The 21,217-nt window shown below is 34.4% G+C and overlaps 1 protein-coding gene across 1 annotated transcript; it reads right to left on the minus strand.

Moving 5' to 3' along the window:
• Positions 1-10,558: 10,558 nt before the first annotated feature.
• sdf4 (stromal cell derived factor 4) lies at positions 10,559-16,426 on the minus strand. The gene is made up of 7 exons (NM_213087.2): positions 16,094-16,426; positions 15,387-15,731; positions 14,485-14,621; positions 14,207-14,320; positions 13,965-14,123; positions 11,780-11,955; positions 10,559-11,700 (listed from the first exon to the last, which is right to left on the minus strand). The coding sequence occupies exons 2-7, from the start codon at positions 15,692-15,694 to the stop codon at positions 11,524-11,526; spliced, it is 1,071 nt and encodes a 356-aa protein (NP_998252.1). The 5' UTR covers positions 15,695-15,731; positions 16,094-16,426; the 3' UTR covers positions 10,559-11,523.
• Positions 16,427-21,217: the final 4,791 nt, after the last annotated feature.

Below are 21,217 nucleotides of genomic sequence, written 5' to 3' on the forward strand. Positions count from 1 at the left end.
TAATAAAAAACAATGTTAATCTAAAATTCATTAAAGGGATACTTTACTGTTTGTTTATACCTAAATAACCCAGAGCACAATCAAGCTATTAATAAAATTATTATTCAAAGAGAAATACTAAATCATTGAGTGCAAAATGTTGTATTTCTGCAAAAAATGATGCAAATGTAAATTTTGATTGAAGAATGTAAAATTTTTCAATGTCTCTGTCATTAAACTAAACAAAAAACAAATAAATAAATTCATGAATTAATTAATAATCAACAAAATAATATAAACTGTTTCCATAAATGTAATGCTTTGGTAAGAATATTGAGTCATTCTGCAAATAATTGAATCTTTTGCATCAATTACAGCCTAAAGTAATTTGTTTGTTTCATCTAAAGCTAAAATGAATTAAAGACATGTTCGTGTGTACATTTATAAAATAAATAAACTTTTGCACAATAAAGTTATTAAATTATCATTTTAAGTTCTTTTGAATAAACAAATAAACATATTTTAACTACTGAAAAAAATGAATGCAAATAAAAATGTTGTCTGATGAATGTTTAATGTTTCAGTGTTTGAAGTTCAAAATAATAATTAAAAAGAACAAAACATGCTGACGATGTTATCATTTGCAACTTGAATGCTTTTATAAGAATATTTCATGTCACAATATAAAATATAGTCATTAAAAACGGCAAAAACTCTGCAGTGGTGTAAAGAAGTTTTGACCAAGAATTGAATCCTTGAAGGATTTTAATATTTAAAAAACATAAATGCTCAATACGTAAACGATACATATTTTATATATAAATTGAAAAATGTATGAAGATTTATATGCATTTATTTATGTATTATATATCATCTTTGTATCAAATTACAAAAAACGAATTACTACTTATGTGAGACGATTGTAATGCAGCATCTATCGGGCTGAGAGTAAATTTGTTTGTTGTCATCAGTCTCACACTATTTTCCCCCTTTCTCTGAAAGTCTTTATAACACCATCGTGGTGTTTTTCTTTTATTATATCAGCAAATGGGATTGCAAAAAAAATACTTATGCTGCTGAGAAACCCAGAAATGTGAAATGTGATTTACATGTAATCATTTAGGAATTTTGTACATTTATTTGGTAGTTATGGTGGCTTCAATTTTTTTTTGGAATGAAAATGTAATCCATTGTGTTATGTCTATATTTTTGTAATCTTTAAGTTAAATGAACAGAGGTAGAGGATAGTAAATGTAAGTGATAAAAGAGCAACAGTTTTTATGAGTCTAAGCGCTGCCCAGAACTCCTGTGTTGGAAATCTATTCCTGAATATTCCCAAATGGGACCAATTCTATACCACAAAACCAAGACATAAACAAGAATGGTACCACTGTTTACATTTTCGAAATGTGGAAGTTGGGCAGATGTCAGATATGTGACTAAAATAAATGTAAGCTAGAGTTCCAAAACATGTTCTGCTTTTGAAAAAAAGTGTTCAGTTTTTGCAACTCTGCAACAAAAGACAGGGAATGTTAAATATTGCTTGGGCTCATAATATCAAACTGTTATTTTAAACAAATATAATTAAAAGGAAACATATAAAAATAACACTACACATTTGAATGTGTATTTAAGCTAAAAGGTGTGTTATAAACGTTGCTGACTTAATAGTAACATAATTACTTTATCTCTAGCTACATACTTACCAAATATGGATATAAACAAATTAAACAAATTAGGGTTTAACAATAGCAGAACCAATAATCTATATAATGTATCAGTAATCAGAAACCTTTTTGTTCCTAATAGTACCTTTCTTTTACTTAAATTTTTTTTATGTGTTTTTAGTAAACATGGTTATCAACAATGGTGCAGAATTCGTTAACACTGACTTGGTTCAATGCATGGTTGATAACAATATGTAACAAAATTAAAAAAATACAAATTTATGTATTCACACATAAACAAACACACATATATGAATATATATGCATATAGAAACCTGTAAATAAGTATAAAAAAGAAAAAAACTATATACATAATATCAGAGACGTACATAAATGGACAAAAGTGCCTAATAAAGTTAGTGTAAAACATATCAAACCGAAAGAAAAGATGTTTGTTGTCACCTATATCTGAAAAGGCATCTTAATCTATTCTCCTATGTTGTTAAATTAAATCACTTAAGTTTTAATAATGGAGATCAAATTGTTATGTATTTGTTTCCAATGAAGAATTGTTGAACTCTTTGCTCTGTTAATTAAGGCAGTGGATTGTTCTAGTTGAACAATGTTTATAAAAGAGTATAAAGGTATCATGAAGATGCTGACAAGACCTTATCAGCGTAAAATATAACCTTATTAATAATGGTTTATTTCTTTTCATTATTAATAGTATAGTATTAACTATCACACAGCACGCTGTTAGGTACTATTATTTTTTATTTAAGATATTGTCGCAAAAATTACAGTTCTGTAACCACAATTTTTGACTGAATACACTTATTTAGGGGTTTTTCATCTTTAATAGTCGGGACAGTGAAGTGGGGACAAGAATGATCGACAATGAACCTCGATCCAGTCATCAAACTTGGTTTGCCAAGCTAATAGGCTATTGACTCCGATAGCATTTATTTATTTATTTTTTTTTTGTACTTTTGATCAAATACATGCTGTGTTTCGGATATCACAACATTCAAAATACACATTTCATTTTAGAATTAAAGATGTCTCTTGGTTATTTAGTTGTCAAAAGTAGCAAATTGAACATAGCGTATGGACCCTTCGCTGTGTTAAAACGAAAAAGTGGTAAGTAAATAACAGCTCTAATGTTTTGTTTTTTACTGAGTATGTTGCTCAAATCTATCTGGTAATCTCACATTCCATCCTTCCTTCATTCACCAACAAGACCCCAGGATACTTGAACTCCTCCACCTGAGGAAAAACATCATCTGCAAATATAGAGATGAAATCCTGTGGTCCTAGAAAGGATATAGATCTGGTCCAGTGTTCCAAGACCCAGACAAAAAATAATTGAATCTGAGGTTTTACCTTGAGCAAGATTCCCCCCTCCAGTTCCCTGGCAGAGATTTTCCCAGGTGAGCCTAAAGAGTGTGATCCATCTATAGTTGCAAAACACCCTCTGGTGCTTTTTCTTAGAAAGGGGGACCACCATCCCAGATGCACAGATGTTCAGCACCAATGCAGCCAATGTACTGGTCTGTTGTGATGAAGGTCAATTGAAATTGCTACTCTCCCCTGTGGTCAATTGGCTTTGGTTCTTGTAGGACAAGGTCTTCAATACAAGCAGCAATACTTTGCAGGGTGCACGCTTAGGTGCGGAGCTCTGTCACCCGGAAGGAGCTTGTAGTAGATCCACTCTTTCCCATTGAGGGGAGCCAGATAAAGTGGCCTTGACATCAGTTTCCGATGCCTTATGGATGCCTACCTAGGGCAGTGTTAAGGGCTTGCCCTACCACAACAAAGTTTCCAGGGAAGACCCAGGACATCCTTGAAGGTCTGTGTCTCCTGGCTTGCCTGGGAACGCCTTAGGATACCCCGTAGGAGCTGGAGGAAGTGTCTGGGGAGAAGGAAGTTTGGAGCTTCTTGATGAAACTGCTGCAACTTTAACCCGGTCTCAGATAAGTGGTTGATAAGGGATAAATGAGTGTGTTTATACATACATGAAAGTAATAATTACAAAAAAAAGCCTTTACAAAAATGCCTTTATTTTTATTTTTATTTCTTTTTCTTAATTTTATTTTGATTTATTTTCTTACAATTAATTTATTATTTACAATTTTACTAGTGGAGAAAAGGTTCTTTAACCAAATAGTTCTTGTAACACTTTAAAAAGTAAAAAAGACATGACTTGTAAATCAGTTAAAATTTGTTAAATTAAAATGTATAAACGTTTTACAAAAAAGTAAATTACCTGTTGAGAGAGTATTGACAGCCTTTGTTGTTGAAAATTGAGCTCCAAAATCCATGTAAACTCTTTTCACAAGACTGTGAGGATGTTTCAGTGGTCATTAGTCTTGTTAATAATCATCCAAGGTGTTTCTAATGCAGTGTATAAGGGTGGGACAGTAGATTTGATATTGTTCTCTCTTCTGTTATCAGTCTCACATTCTTTTTCCTTTTTTGCAAGTTGAAAAAAAAACACTACTGTGAATTTTTTCGTTTGTCATTTGAGCAAAGTGCAAAGCAATAGAATACTGTGAATGTGAAAAAGAGCTATTAGGTGCTTTGACCGTTTACAGATTATAAAAAAAGGTGGGAAAAAGAACCCTAAACTCTAACCTGAATAACCATTTCAGCAGTCCTCAGGATAATACAGTTCTAAATTGAACTTCTACTATCATGTTATGAACCTTTTTATTTATTTATTTAGTTATTTTTTAGAATGTAAGGTCCATTGTTAACTGAAAGGGTTTTTGTATTAAACCTGTATGCCTCTTCTTCCCTGTAGAAAATGCCCTTTGTTTTTCCTGTCTACATAGTAGCATTCCACTGAGGTCAAAGCTAAAGATAAAAAGACAGTTAATGAAGCTCCATCTTGATATAATGTGAGCTGTGAGCGCTCTCTACAATGACTAAATATACAGAAAAGCAGCTGTTCAGAAAGCAATCATTCATTCATTAATTTTCTTGTCGGCTTAGTCCCTTTATTAATCCGGGGTCACCACAGCAGAATGAACTGCCAACTTATCCAGCAAGTTTTTACGCAGCGGACGCCCTTCCAGCCACAACCCATCTCTGGGAAACATCCACAGACACATTCACACACTTACACTCATGGACAATTTAGCTTACCCAATTCACCTGTACCGCATGTCTTTGGACTGTGGGGGAAACCGGAGCACCCGGAGGAAACCCACGTGAAGGGAGGGAGAACATGGAAACTCCTCAATGAAACGCCAACTGAGCCAAGGTTCGAACCAGCAACTCAGCAACCTTCTTGCTGTGAGGCAACAGCACTACCTACTGCGCCACTGCCTCGCCAGAAAGCGATCAGTTAGTCAAAATAATTTGAAGTATAGAAAGCATTTCCACAAGCAAATTAAAATGATTGATTTGTATAATGTGTTTTCACAGTAAAAATCATAATATTTCCTTACAGCTCACTCTGTTTGTATATTTAAAGAGCAACAATGTTGTGACTTTTGTAGATCCATTATTAGGCTTTTGACTGATCTTCCTCAGCCCTTTGTAAAACCTTAAAGTACCATCTTTGACCTGCCTCCAAAAAGCTCATTAAGCCAATAAGGTAACCCTAGAACCTGCCCTACCCCAAAAGGACAACTTAATTGTTGTGTTTTTTATAAGGTTACAATTCTGGATTGGTGCCTTGAACAAGAACGGGGCGTAATTAGAACCTGCTCCTTAAAACTGGAGCAACTTTGGTGTACATTTCAAGACAAGAAAACAAACATGAAAACTGATCAGACTTGAACATGATCAATAAACAGATTGTCAGTTTCCATGTTTATGTTTATTACATAATATAAATTATATATTTTACATATTTATTATGTCATATTATAGTGTGTAGCCTTCATGTGGTTTGAGTGGTAGAGCACAGACAAACAATGCCAAGTCTATGGGTTGGATTTCCATGATCAATGTGTGCATTTAATGCAATTTAAGTGCCAAACATGGGTTTGGTATGAAATATAAGGCCAAAGCTCCAAAAGTATCAAAATGTTTATAAGGAGCATGTGACGGTTTGAGGACACAGGCACTTGAGACTTCAGACAGCTATGAGATAGAGTTGTATTAGTTGCATTTTTGTGCTGGTGTTGCCGCCTTTATATTTCCCTTTTTAAGTCTACAAGCTTTTAAGGTATGCTCACCAAAGCTGCACTTGTTTGATAAAAACAGCAATATTGTTAATATTATTTTAATTTATTTTCAAATGTGATTTATTTTAGTGATTTAAAAGTGATTACTTCTGTGTCACAAGATCTTTCACAAACCCTTTTAAAATGCTGATATCAAATGATTCTTATTCTAAATTTAGAAAATAAATAGGTAGTGGTTAAAGCATCAAGTTCAGGTCACTGATGATTGCATACAGAACAGCCACAGGCTCTGCTACCTCCACTACTTTCTACAAGTCCGCACCCCCTCCAGCAGCTTGGCTGTGGTCAGTAAGTGAGCATTACCTAATGGTGCCAACACAGAGAGGATATAGATTACTTTCCAGGACCTTTTCATTCACTGGTGCATGATCTTCCCAATCCTATGCAGATGGATAAATCCCTGGCAATGATGATAAATAAAAACTCATCTCTTCCATGAGCACTTCATAATAATTTTGCTTCTCACCACTTCCCTACTCCCTCCATGTCTAGCAAGATTTTTCAAACAATGTCAGAAACTTTGTAGTAGTTGCTTTTTTTGTAAGCATTGCCTCTTTATGATGGGTTGCTTGATGCCCTCCTTGTGTGTAAGCATCTGCTGTTAATGTTATTGTTTTATGCTTAATAAGCCAATTACCTCCTTGATCCATATACACATCTAAAGTACAAACTGAACCACTGGGAAAAGAAAAAAAAAACTTTAGAAGTTATTATTAATTCTAGTGATGACGAGTTGAATTTTTAGCATCAGCATCATTTCAGCATCTTAAATGTCATATGATTCATCAGAAAAAGCTGATTTACTCTACAAAAAAACAACTTTATTTTAAATTATAATATAACATATATAATATAACATAATATAATATAATATATGTTGTGATTTTTTTTATTAGTTTCAAATTCATAAATTAGAAATACTAAACCAGAATAATTGTTATTTAAAAAAGCTGAGGTGCTTAATATATATATTTTTTGTGGAAACCATTATCTATATTTTGAATTTATTAATAAAAAGAAAGCTCAAAATAGAACATTGGTCACATTTGATCTATTTACATATGTCTTACTTAAAAAAAAAAATTACATAAAACAAATTTGTAAAACACTCATACAGAAAAAAATTAGGTTCGGTGTTTGCTCATATGACTTATTTAAAATGAGCTGCAAATGACCCAGTTCTTGAGTTTTTTGGGGGGCAACTTAATTGTTTCATGTTCACTCAACTTAAATTTTTGAAAAACTATCAAGTTAACTTAATTTCTACATGTTGTGTTAACACAATTCGATTGTGTGGAGCCTATAGCATCTTTTACAGTCTTTTACACACAAAAGAATTTCAAGTGGCGCGCTGGTTCAAGCCTCCACTGGGTCAGTTGGCATTTCTTTGTGGAGTTAACATGTTCTCCCTGTGTTTGCGTGGGTTTCCTCAGGGTGCTCCGGTTTCCCCCACAGTCCAATAACATGCACTAAAGGTGAATTGGCTAAATTGGCCATAGTATATATGTGTGAATGAGAGTGTATGGGTGTTTCCCAGTGAAGGGTTGTGGCTGGAAGGGCAACTGCTGTGTTAAACTGTGTTAAAATTTGCTGGACAAGTTGGCGGTTCATTCCCCAGATTAATAGGGATTATAGGGATAATAGGGAAAAGGGATTTAGCCGAAAAGAAAATTAATGAATAACACAAGAATTTCAATCCCACAAACTTCAGAACTCACTTTATCTCCTTTATACATATCAATAACCAGTGAACAGGACATAAGCTAAAGTTAATCCTGCTTGCAGCCCCCCATCCTCAATGACTTGAAGTCCGTGGACTCAGTGACCCAAATGCCTGTACTCAACAAGAGCAGTGCCCAGATTGACCAAATCTGAGGTTTTTGTAAGCTTGAACTCAAGTCTGGAGCCATGTGATTTGCAGGAAGGGGAAAGAGACCCCCTCCCACAATCACTCTCTCTCTCTCTCCCCCGACCAAAAACCTGCCCCTGAGTGGCCCCTGCCAGGCTCTGTTTCCAGGAAAGGGGCCTAGTGGACAGGCGCAGGGGCCTGCGTCAGGGAGAGCCTGGCTCATTGAGAAAAACAAAAACAGAGAGGGGCGGTGGGAAGACTCTCCCTCCTTACATAACAGTCTCTAGCAGAAAAAAGCTGCTCGTTTTACCACCACCAGTACCATACTAGAAACCCGTCTGTCTGCTCTGTGCTCAACGCCACACCCTGTAGTACGACTCTGCTTGGATTTTCATCATTTGGAATGGTTTTGTTTGTTGGACAGAAAGGAGTCTCTTAGTGCTTTTAATAATGAATGATGCTCATTATACACATCAGAGTGTGCAAGTGATATGTATGTGTAATGCGTGCTTACATTTTTAATGCGCTGCACCCGTTTTAGGATGATAGCAAGTAGTAGCTGGAGGATAAAATGAACGTATTTTGCAAGGCATATGTGCAAAGAACATGTAGTAACATTCAGCAGGGTCTTCGAGTTCGCTTATGATGCTCATACCAACAGTGTATGAATTTTGACGCCGTTCTGCCTCCTTGTGGTTACACGAAAAACTTCAGGAAATGGAAAATAATAGATCAATTATTGTGTGAAAGTGCTTTTACTTTATAAACTATGAACTACACTGTTTCAATTTACTGTGATCCTACATGTGAAGCTGCTTTGACACAATCTACATTGTAAAAGCGCTATACAAATAAAGGTGAATTGAATTGAATAAAGGACGAAATCTGCAGAAACAATAGGCTAAACAAATAAATACGCAAATATATAACTAAATGAGCAAATAAATCAAATAAATAAATAAACATCTATACAAAATCTACAAATTCCAGCATAAATAAATATTCATTCATTCATTTTCCCTTCGGCTTAGTCCATTTACTAATCTGGGGTCACCACAGCGAAATGAACCGTGAACTAATCCAGCATATGTTTTACGCAGCGGATGCCCTTCTAGATGCAAGCCATATAACTAAATATAAAAACACATACATAAATATATAATATATATTTAATCCAGGGTCACCACAGCAGAATGAACCACCAACTTATCCAGCTTATCCATGCAAACTCCACACAGAAACACCAGCTGAGCCAAGGATCAAACCAGTGACCCAGCAACCTTTTTGCTTTGAGGCAACAGCACTACCTACTGCACCACTGCGTCGCCTGAATATATATATATATATATATATATATATATATATATATATATATATATATATATATATATATATATATATATATATATATATATATATATATATATATATATATAGAGAGAGAGAGAGAGAGAGAGATATATATATAGAGATATATAGATATATAGATATAGAGATAGAGGTGAGGCAGTGGCGCAGTAGGTAGTGCTGCTGCCTCACAGCAAGAAGGTTATATATATATAACTCTGGATTCATTTACTCATTTTATTTTAATATATTTGTATATTGATTAATTTATTGTTTTTGTAGGTTTTGCCCTCCATATTTAATGTTTTGCAAATGAAGAACACAGCAAGCAAGAGCCTGTAATGTGCATAACACACAATACTCAGTGTAAGTTAATACAATAAACAGGATAAAGCAACGGAAACTTCCATTGACCACACCAGCGCATGATTACATTTTATTAAAAACTGCAGTGCACTGTTTTGTTGTATGTCATGTTATATGCTTGAGTTCATTAAAACTAAATGTAAAATATTTTAATAATAACGATTATATAGTTATTATCTATGGTGTCTATCCTTAAGGTCTTCATTTTATATGACCTTAATGTATCGTTCATTTCTGTAATGTGTATGTCTTTTTTTTAGTAGAAAAACAGTTCCAGCCAAAACAAAAGTTGAGAATTATTGAAGTAAAAAGCTAACTTTGGCGGGGGGTGACCTGTCTCTTTTGTAGTATAAAAATGCAAACATTACAATTGTTATTGTTGAAGAGGATGTGATGTGTTTTGTCTCATTCCAAACAGGAACTGAAGCAGACACATATAGCCTATCAGCAAGAACTACAACAATATAAGAATAAATAGTCATTGGCAATTTAGTCAGTCATTGAGAATACACGAAGAGAGATACGGATGATTATATTAAAATTGAATTACTCTAATTTGCAAACATTAATCGGAAACTTGTGTAATTTGCAGAAGTGCAATTTAATCATTTCTTCAGCATATACATGAATTTGTCCCATCCCAAGCTCATTTGTCCTATTTTGATTGCTATGCCACAATAAATTGTGAAAATAACCATTAAACAGGCTTTAAAACGAAGTGGAATCCTCTTTTGGCTGTTGTTTCAGCGTTACTGAAGAAAGTTGAATTTGCTGGCCAGTTTGTTTGCCTACTAAATGACAATAGGCTAGTTTAATTTTAAACATGAACAGAACCCTTTTTTCCTGATGATATATGATGTAATACATTTGTATTTGAAAAAGAAGTATTATTTTCACATTTTTTTCTTCAAAATCTTTAGGAAATGTTTTTGGTACATCAAAAGGTGTGGTTGATGACCATCTGACTAGCTAATCCAGCAAATAATAGTGCCTAAAAAGTATTTAAACCTCATAATTAGATAGAAAATGAGGCTAATAACTGCAAAAGAACAAAAAGGAACCACCCTTTCACCAGGCTGGCAACGGGCCTGACATAAAACCAAAACTAGAGCTCAAATATATATACAGACAGTCAGTAGCACACATTAGCCTTATTTCTTGAAGCAGTTGTGTATTTTAATAAAACTTTATTCTCATATCCAGAAAATACATATAGCGGTCGTTTCATTTTTCATTGTCATTCACAAAAAAAAAAAACTATTTTAATTGAAAACAAGTAGAATCCTCTTAATCTATTTCTCGTTTAAATAAAATTATTTTTAAGCATTTTTTTTTTACAAGAACTCAAACAGTTGATAATGGAGAAATATCTGTGCCTGAAAGAGACTTCTGAGGTAACAGCAAACTGCATGTTTAAAAGCAAAAAACAAACAAATACGAAAGAAAACATTCATGCTATATACAATTATGACCTCAACAAACTGTGAGTAATGGGCTTCTTAAAATGCTTCAATGTGCAAATAGGTCACATCTGGACGGAGTAATTATCCCTCTCAAAGAATAGACTTTTGACGACTTTGCGTTTAAAGTTTTAATGCAATCTCAATTAGAAGTGCTAAATATGTTTAACACCAAATTACCAGCCCAAATCATTTGACTGTATTGCAATCTTTGGAAATAACACATTTTAAGCTCAAAGCCTAATCTCAAAAATCAACCCACCCAACATGAGAATGCATCAATATATTATGGCACTCAAAATAACTACATTATTTACATTAATTCATTTTTTTAATCAATTCCACGATAACACACCCTTACCAATTCCTCATATACAGACATTTCTCTTAATTATAAACACTCCAAAACTAATGAAAGTGACAGTGTCTAAAATTAATTATACTGGGGTCATATGGAAATCACAACGTCTTAATAGTCTCATACCTGTGCACAGCAATATTACAGAAGTTTTTGTGGCTTGCGGGATTTTACATTTGCAAATATTTCCATATGCACCTGTTGATCCCATTTCGGGAAGCAAGCAAAGGCCAACATTGTCACTTGCGACACTTCAGTGAAATATACATGCATTTCTTATTTATAAAGACTTGAGGAACTCCTAAAACTCCTCATGTACGTTACGAGCGTAGTCCATGAGTTTGCTGCCTGTAAAATACTCGCTGTATTTTAGGATCTCTTCTAGTTCCAGGTTGTGGTTCTGGTTTTCATCGGCCACAGCGATCATCTGCTTGGCCTCATTAAGAGCGTTGTGCTCATTCATAGGGTCCATGTATTCCTGTGGAGCCGAGCAGAGACAATATCAGATATCCATTCAAATGGGATGTGATAAAAGTGTGGTTAATGGTTAAACCAACCTCCAGCTCTTCCATGGTTACAATCGTATCATGGTTTGCGTCAATAACTTCTTCAAACTCTTTCTTCCTTTCACGAACCCAGTCGTCATCGATGTCCTGGGCCTGCTGATTCTCCACAGTTCCCATGGGGAGGGAGATGAATTCAGCAAGAGTCAACTTTCCATCTCCATCTTGATCTGTTTAGGAAATTAAAACAGAGTTTAGTCAAGTCGAGTCACCTTTCTTTAATTGTACTTTATGGCCAAAGTATACTTTGGGTTTTTATGCATGTGCTAGAGTATTGGTGTGCTCCACTTGATGCAGATTTCATTATCAGCACAGTACATGTACAGCCTAATTTTTCTAACTGCACTTTGAATAGTTTTTCTATTACTTAAAGTCTGGAACCAGAATTCGCTGGAGACTTTTATTTTAGTCTGATGACAAGGGTTCCCACTTTAAGCCAAATATCAAATTCCCTGACTTTCACAGATAAAAAGCAGAATTTCCATGACATACAATGAAAAAAAAAGGTGCTTATATATTAATAATAACATTTAAAAAATAATACAAATATTAGCTTGAATATCATTTAGTATATTTGCAAGCAGTGGGTATTAGTTACCTGTAAGGTAAATACATTTAAATAAATGTTTACGTTAATGTCTTTTCAGTTTCTTTTTTTAACCAACACGCACTGAATTTTAGCAGCAAGAAGTTACGATATAGATTACTGAGCTGAAGCTTGACTACAAAATTAAATCGCAAATCAAAATCACAATATTTGTAAAAAAAAACAAACAAACAAACAAAAAAACCCAAACATCACAATTAGATATTTTCCGCAAGTCGCACAGACTTCCTTGCAACAATGTGAACTTTTTTCAATTTCTGAGGTATGTACTGTTTGCGTGGCTGTGAAGTGCTCCTCTTCCATATTTGATAGGTCAGTTTTACAAAGTTTACATTTAGCTTTTCTGTCATCAACTTCTTACCCAGTCTTTGAAGTAATCATTTTAAAGTCAAAGCTCTAAAATACAAGGTATATTGACCTGTGGAAATCCTGGATGATGCATTTCCAACTGAACTGGGGTGGGGTTTTATAACTTGCATGGATTAATTGTTCACATTAAGACTAACAAAAAAGGTAAAAATCTCAAAATCACTCAAAATACAAATAGAACCTTATTTTAAAATGGCGAAGTGAATTCAGCTTCGGGTAGTTTAGTGTAGGTTCAGTTCAGTTTAATAATAGTGTAAAGTTCATCAATTATTAACCACTCAATTCAGCTATGAGCAGCTCTATAAAAAGAAAATAGTGTCATTATTCAGCTTGAGCTAGTTCAATGTTAATTCAATTCAGTGTTGCAAAATTCTATGCATTCCAATTTGAAATAATTTTGCTATAAGCGGCTGTTGACATATCGCAGCTTTTGTGCGCACAACTTTGTTAATTCCAAGAGGCACACGGTTTGGAATATTGGGCACAAGCGGCCTAACACACTCACGTATTCCAGGTGCACCTAGTTGAAAACATCTCAACTTTTCAGAATGCCGCAAGCGCACCGCATGTCACACGTCAAGAACTGACTAATACATTTAGCTAGACTAATTACTTCAGACAAACAAAGAACACCAAAACACTGCAGTGCTTTTTAATTTTTTTTCCCCAGAAATAAAACTTGTATCAGAGCTGCAGAAATGATTTGTCAGCTCTGAGAAAACGCTTAATGGTTACCTAGCAACAACAGACAACAATGGAGCTCAAAAAATGGTGAAGAACGCAACACATACTTTCTACACACTTTTAGATGTGATACGTTAACAGCCATTAAAGCTGCTCCACAGAATATTACTGTATGCAAAAAAATAAAAAATACATACATAGAGTAGCAACTACAAATGATTTGAAATTGGCATTGCAACAAAGTCTATGTGGTATGGCATTAGACTTGTCACTTCACTGCGTTTGTCAAAAATGGCAAAAACAGTAATGTGTCCATTGTATGTGTGTGCACTTCAAAATGAAGAATTTTGGTAGTAGGAAAAGAAATACAATGAAAGCCAATGGGTACCATCAACAGTCTGGAAAATAGACAATGCAAATCAATTGGTACCATGAGTAAATGGGTGAGTAAATCACTTTAGGAATCACAAGACATGTGAGGGCATTTCTTGGGTAGGAAGTTCATATTCCCATGCTTACCAAGATCTCGGACAATCTCCTTGACCATGTATCTGAGCATGCCTCTGCTGTGCTCCGGGTGCAGAAACGAGAGGAACTCCTCTTCATTCAGCAGCTGGTCAGCAGGAGGATTATCAGCTTGAAACCAGCGGTCTTTCAAGCTCTCTAAAACCTCCTGAGCTGAAGTGAGGCCAGACATGTTATTCATTAGAAAAAACTACAACTAGTACTACATCATATCATACATATACATCATGACGTACTTTCTTCATCCACTTTCAGTTCTTCATTATTTTTGATCTTTTCAGCCACTTCCTTTTCATTGAGACCTTTGCTGGCCAAAAACTTCACACGGTATTCGTCCCATGTAACAAGTCCTGAGAGCAGATTCAGTTAAAACTTCCCCGTCATTTCACCAAAAGCAGTCAAGATTATTTATAATAAAAAAAACAACAACAACATTGCAGAAATCCAATATAGCATCCTTTAAAAACATATATATAATTATAATTTTTATAAATATATATAACCACCCACTTACCATCCCCATCAGGGTCTACAGCACGGAAACTAAGCTTGTTTTCTCTAACAGCTTCTTGAAAATGTTCTTCTGTTTTCTCCATGATCCAGCGCTGCATTTCCTTAGCACTGACACTTCTGTCTTTATTTATATCCACCCTATAAAACAGAAAGTGAAGATCTGATGATGGCCCTACAGGTACAACGAACAACTAAACTTTCAAATTCCTGCAATAAGTTAAGAAAATAACTTACAAAAATGGTTCAAAAATTAGTAGTCCAAATTTATGTGTTAGGGAACAATATTAAATAAAAATTTCAAAAACATCAAAAATCATGAGAAAGAATTTTTTTTTTTTAAATATTCTTATATTTTGTTGAAAAATTGTAGGTTGTATTTTTTATTTGCAATATTTTGCATGAATTTAATTGTATTATCTTTACATTTCTAAAGATGTTCTGTGACTAAAATTTTATTTATAAAAATATAAATATTAATAAATATATCTGTTTAATAAATCTGTTTTGTTCAAATGTAACAATATATATTACCCATAACCACTGAGAAATAGATAAAAATAACAATTTTCAAAATGGGGTGTACTCATTTATGCTGAGCACTGTAGATGTTACAATTAACTTAAGCATTTCATTTCTTAAGCAACTTCCCTAGTCTTCTGTCTGAATGAAGACTGAGAATGAGACACCTCTCAGGCATTTTGGACTTTACTAATCGTAAAACCTGCCAATCAACATCGTGCCTTGCATATTTTTCTGATATGGCAAGCTGTTTTACCTGAATGTACATAATCAAAAAAGTATTTCAGAACTTCTTTTACCTCAGAAAATACTTCATTGCTAGAAATGACTGACATCCAAGCACGTCATAAACATATCTAATTGTTTCCAGAACTTTGTACGTACTTGGTGAAGATTTCAATGAGCTTTTTCCTGTTCCTTCTTGGCTCTGAATCCTCCTCGAACTCCTCCATCTCCTTCCCTAGAAACACCTCCTGATGAAAGTCTTTATTGAGGTGACCGTCCATCTCCATCTTCACACCGTTCAGGTGATCAGGTGGAAGGATCTCATTGTCCTCCTTACTGTTAGGCTGTTTGCCTTTTAATGCTGATATATTTGCTGGCCTGCCCTGAACATTTAACGCCAGCATCACAAATACTGCCAAAGTTGATGCACATAAGCAACTAAGCTGGGATCTTCTCCAGTTAAACATGGTTTTACAGCTTGGATGTCAGAATTCGATGTAGAAACTACAAAAAAAAAAAGAAAAAAAAAGAAAGAAAAGGTTACCCAGAAGCATGAGTAGACTTTACAATGTTCAATGAGATTGTGGATGAAATAAATCGTACCCAAGACTAATCTGTTCACTAATTTCAAAGGGACTTTGTGATTAAGAAACCAGCTTGACTAGCTAAAACCAGTAAATCAGTTATGTTAGAGGGAATGAGTCTATAACGTTACTACTTAATAAATTGACACAACTGTAGTCTTTACCATTTAGGTCATCCAGAGTCAACTACTACTGAATATGAATCAGCATATGTTTGACAACACCTGTCCGAAGGAAAAAAGATGACACTTATGAATGAAAAATAATTAACAATTTACCTACCCGTTTGTTTAAAAGGTCTCTCCCACAAATGAACTGTCAGATGAATGAACAGCAGTTAATGGCCTGTTGTATATGAAGCAGTAAGTGACTGTTTATGTGCGGCTCAACGCGCAGTTCCTGGACACGTCGCCACTCGAGACCACTAGAGAGCTTTATGGCCCTGAAAGTAACGTCCTCCCTATGTGGACTCAGATAACACACATAAACTCACGCTGGACAGACCGATAACCGCAAGAATCTCCACAGACTGACAGCAGACGGGCGTTCAGGAAAGAAACATTGCTACGTTGTCAGATGGCGCGTCTTCTTCCTTTGTTATATGAGGTGAGTTCGACACATACAGCTCATATCGCCATCTACTGCACCAGAAGATGAATGCTTATGAAGTGTACAGTGTAACAAATATCTTTTCATCTTTTATATCATGTTTTTTTTTAATCTTGTCTCTGATCATCAGTGGTTCCTTTTTTGCACAATGTTTTCACAAATGCAGGCTCGTTGAAATGTAATGGCTAGAGAAGCTTGTATAACACAGACATATTTATAACACTGTAAAACCCAACCGTCAACTTCATCAAATTAAATGAGTGTAGTTAACTCAAAATTTACTGAAAGTTAATTCTACTCATTTAAAAATTACTTCAGCTTAAATGGAGTAAGTTCACAGTACTCATATAATATATTTTTTAACTCGTTTGTTGCATTCGGTTTTCTCAAATGGTTTGAGTTACCATAACTTTTCGGGTTTTACAGTGTAAAACCCAAAAAGTTAAGGTAACTCAAACCATTTGAGAAAACTGATTGCAACAAACCATTTAAGTTCAAAAACTGTACCTAATGAGTGCTGTGATTGTAATCCATTTGATTAAATGAAGCAATTTGAGCACAGTAAAACCTGATAAATGAAGAGAAATCAAACCAACTGAGTACTGTAAAACCTAATATATTAAGGCAACTCAAACCATTTTATTTAAAAACTAATCTATGAGTAGTGTGAACTTCTTCCATTTAAGTTGAAGTAATGAGGAATTTAATTAGCTCATTACCTTCAACAACGATTCAACAAAACTCTTTTCAAATGAGTAAAAATAACCTTTCACAAAATTTTGAGTTATTTACACTCATTTCATTTGATAAAGTTGACCATTTGGTTTTACAGTGTAGCGTAAGAAGCAAGGCATTTTTTAATCAAACAGGTTTATAGGGGGGAAACATGCAGTCTCTAATTTAAAAGAAAAAAAAAACAATAGAAATAATCACAGAAGTTTGTAATGTTTCATAAAAATTCAGTTAAAGTCATTACAAACCAACAGGTTTAAAACGTAAACAAATACATATTAATGTTTTTTTGTTTTGGGACTTTTTCAAATAGGATTAATTGGTTTTGACATAACACCAATAGAAGGCAAAAAAAGACTAAAAAATAAATGTTTTAATACATAGAGACCCACTGGAACTATACAGTTACCTTTAAAAACAATATAATATTCACTTTATTAAATCAATAAATTATGTGATGGTAACTTAAAACATATGTGATTGTTACTATTGTTGTAAAACCCCAAAAACCTACAGAATTTTATTAGTATATTCATTCATTTTCCTTCGGCTCAGTCCCTTTATTAATCTGGGGTCACCACAGCAGAATGAACCGCCAATTTATCTAATAACATCAATACACATTAATTCACTCTCATTCACTTTGGCCAATTTAGTTTATTCAATTCACCTATGTCTTTGGACTGTGGGAAAATTGAAATTTTGGGAATTTTGGGAATCTGGATCACCTGGAGGAAACCCATGCAAACACAGGGAGAGTCACTGTATTGCCTTATTGGTATATTATATATTATGATATCACTATATTATTATATTAATAGTATAGTATGTTGGTTAATATGCCATTTCCCCATGTGCTTTAGGTAATGTTCATCAAATGCACACGTCAGAATGCTGCTAGAATTAGTAGGCTGTTTGGGTACTTATTGGGTACTAATTTTTATTTATTTATTTTTTCAGATAGGCTACTGTTGATTCAGACAATATTCAGATGACACATTTAACATATTATTAATTGGGGAAGTATGTTTGAGGCAGCACGGTGGCGCAGTGGGTGGCACAATCTCCTCACAGAAAGAAGGTTGCTGGTTTGAGCACCGGCCGGGTCAGCTGGCATTTCTGTGTGGAGTTTGCATGTTCTCCCTGTGTTCACATGGGTTTCCTCCGGGTGTTCCGGTTTCCCCCACAAGTATAAAAACATGTGGTATAGGTGAGCTGGGTAAGCTAAATGGATGTTTCCCAGTAAAGGGTTGCAGCTGGAAGGGCATCCGCCGCATAAAATATATGCTGGATGAGATGCCGATTCATTCCGCTGTGGCAACCCCAGATTAAAAAAGGGACCAAGCCGAAGAGAATATTAAGCCGAAGAGAATGAATGAATAAATGTTTGGACATCAATACAGACAACTCATTTAGCACTAGCACTTATCTTTATGTCATCTAAATCCTACAGTTTGCTTAACCCTTTGAGTTCTACTTGGTTTACTCCAAATTTTCATTTCTGGCATGGGAGGCTAGTACACTAACAAGGATGTCCATTCAACTGTGTTCCTCAACATCAGGAGATTGAAATTTATCTTCTTAGCTTCTACTAGTTAGCTTACGTTAATATCAAACCTATAATTGATTCAGACTCAAGTTCTACAACCAGAAAATTGCCCAAAGCATCTAACTCTTTCCACAATCTTGTCTTCTCACAATAAAGTGAATTTGGCCATCACTTACCAAAGTTAAAGACACACATGTACATTGCCATACATATATAATAACACATGTACATTGTCATATAAATCAACATATAACAATACTTATCAGACCCAGTGATTTTCCTTTGGTGCAAGTCACTTTCCAATGCTTGCTTGCATGTCCTTTATATAGCATGCCCTTTGTAGAAGTGCTTTTTTACTGTAGATGACTCTTGTTCACCAGGCTGTATGATTGCTGGTCTGCTGCTTGCAGAGGAATGCACTTTTTGTTGTGTCTATCCATAATCATCATTAAACCTTTCAGTGGCTTATGGCATAGCAGACCTTCTGCTGGCTTGGACCAGATGCAGAACACTCTTTGAAGCACATGCATCAATAAGCTTTTATCACACTGTAGGCAGCTTGTAGATTGTCCTCCTTGGACCACTGTAGTAATTTTTACCACTGCTGCCTGTAAGCAACCCACAAGCCATCAGATGATTTGACTCAGTTGTCTTGCCATAGCAAGTTGTCAGTTGAGACAAGGTTAGTCAGACCTTTTTATAACTGCACATGTGAATTGATTGTATATTTTACCATCTAATCTATCAAGACCTTAATATGTGCCTCGTTAGGAGATGTCAAAAATACCACATTCAAAAGCAAAGCATACACAAGTATTGGCAAAAATACATTGAAATGTATTAAATACCTCAATTTTACATGTATCAAAATAAACTCAAAATACAGCAGCCACAAATGTATCAAAATAAAATACTGTATTTTGCATTTTGAAAATGCTGCAAAATACTTTTACCTGGGAGCATGACATTTCTTCGCAAACCTTCCATATTCAATCAGTCCCTTTACCTTTAAAGTGAAGTACACAATAATTGACAGCAGCAACGTTTCTCTGAGCAAGTTTAAGTCAGCTTGTCCGCACCTCGTTGACCTCTCCTATGAGACAAAAACACCTGAATAGGTATTCATAAACCTTTGTTTCTGTTTGAACACGAAAGTCACTGGTTTGTGTCCCGGCTGGGTCAGTTGCCAATATTTTTAGCATACATTTTGTACAAATTTTATACAGAAAGTCCTGTCTTGAAGATGATGTCTTTAATCACTGTAAAACACCATATAATGCAGATTATGAGCTGGAACATAGTATCTCTTTATTGTGTTTCCATCATTTGCGTGGCCATTAAAATTGACACCATCTCTTAACAGCCTTATATTTTAAATGGGTGATATATGAAGAGGTTATTTACATTTTTTGTACACATAATTCTTTTAAATTAATTTAAACTTTGACATCTTTAGTCAGACATGTCCTCTTCATTTGAGCACCAGCAGATTAACTAGTGGCATTTAAAACTGCCAATGAAGTATCGCAGAAATCGCCACTGTGGGATTTATTTTAATATTGTTAATGTCTTATTTTCTTGGCATCTACATTAGCAATCCACCGTAAACTACTATTATATGTGCAGTATACTCTTTCTCCCAAGAGTTTTTCAGTTCTTATGGAAGAGTGTCAAGTTACCTCCTTAGTGAACACCAGTACAGCCTTTTGGAGGTTTTGTTAGTGCATAATATTTTATTCATACTCCAAGCATTGACGCCCTTCTTCAATATTAATAAATTTTCTGTTCTGATGTCAATCCTAGGCAAATAACTGAGAAAGCATGAATTTGAGGCTGCATTTTTACAAAGTCATCATGTAGACTTCTTACAAAGTATTTTACAGTACTTTAAAAATACAAAAATAGAAGACACTAAAGTATTTTTACTACAAAATATTAACCAGTTTTCATAAACCCTATCAAATACAAATGACAAAATACTATTTTGTATTTGAAATACATTTGAAATACTTATATCGCCTATCCCTGAGCATACACAATTTTTTTTTGTGTGTGTGTTTAAAATAGTTTTATGGTAAGTTAAATCTAAATTCAAAATAAGTGTGAGAAACATTTTTTAATTTGCGACTTGCATTTTGGTTTTATAGTAAAGTTTAATAATATACAGATTAATAATACACACTGAAAAATATGAAGTCCTGCAACTTTATTTCCAGCCACCAGAGGGAGGAAGAAGATCAGAGGATCTAGAATGTTACCAGTATTAAACAGCACTGTCTATTAGCATTGCAAAACTTAACCACAAAGTTAAAAAATGTGCATAATTGTCAATGAATCACAGTGAGTAAAATAATAAATTAATAACATGAACATATTGTGATTTATGTTGTAGTAATACTAGGATCACTATACACTAATGTTTAACAGCATGTTTTGCAAGTTATTACATTTAGCAATGAGAAATTAATAGTACTATGGATTATGTTTCTGATGCAGTACTAGTAGGCTGTGCGTAC

Source organism: Danio rerio, chromosome 23, assembly GCF_049306965.1.
Source record: "Danio rerio strain Tuebingen ecotype United States chromosome 23, GRCz12tu, whole genome shotgun sequence".
In the NCBI taxonomy this organism is placed as follows: Eukaryota; Metazoa; Chordata; class Actinopteri; order Cypriniformes; family Danionidae; genus Danio; species Danio rerio.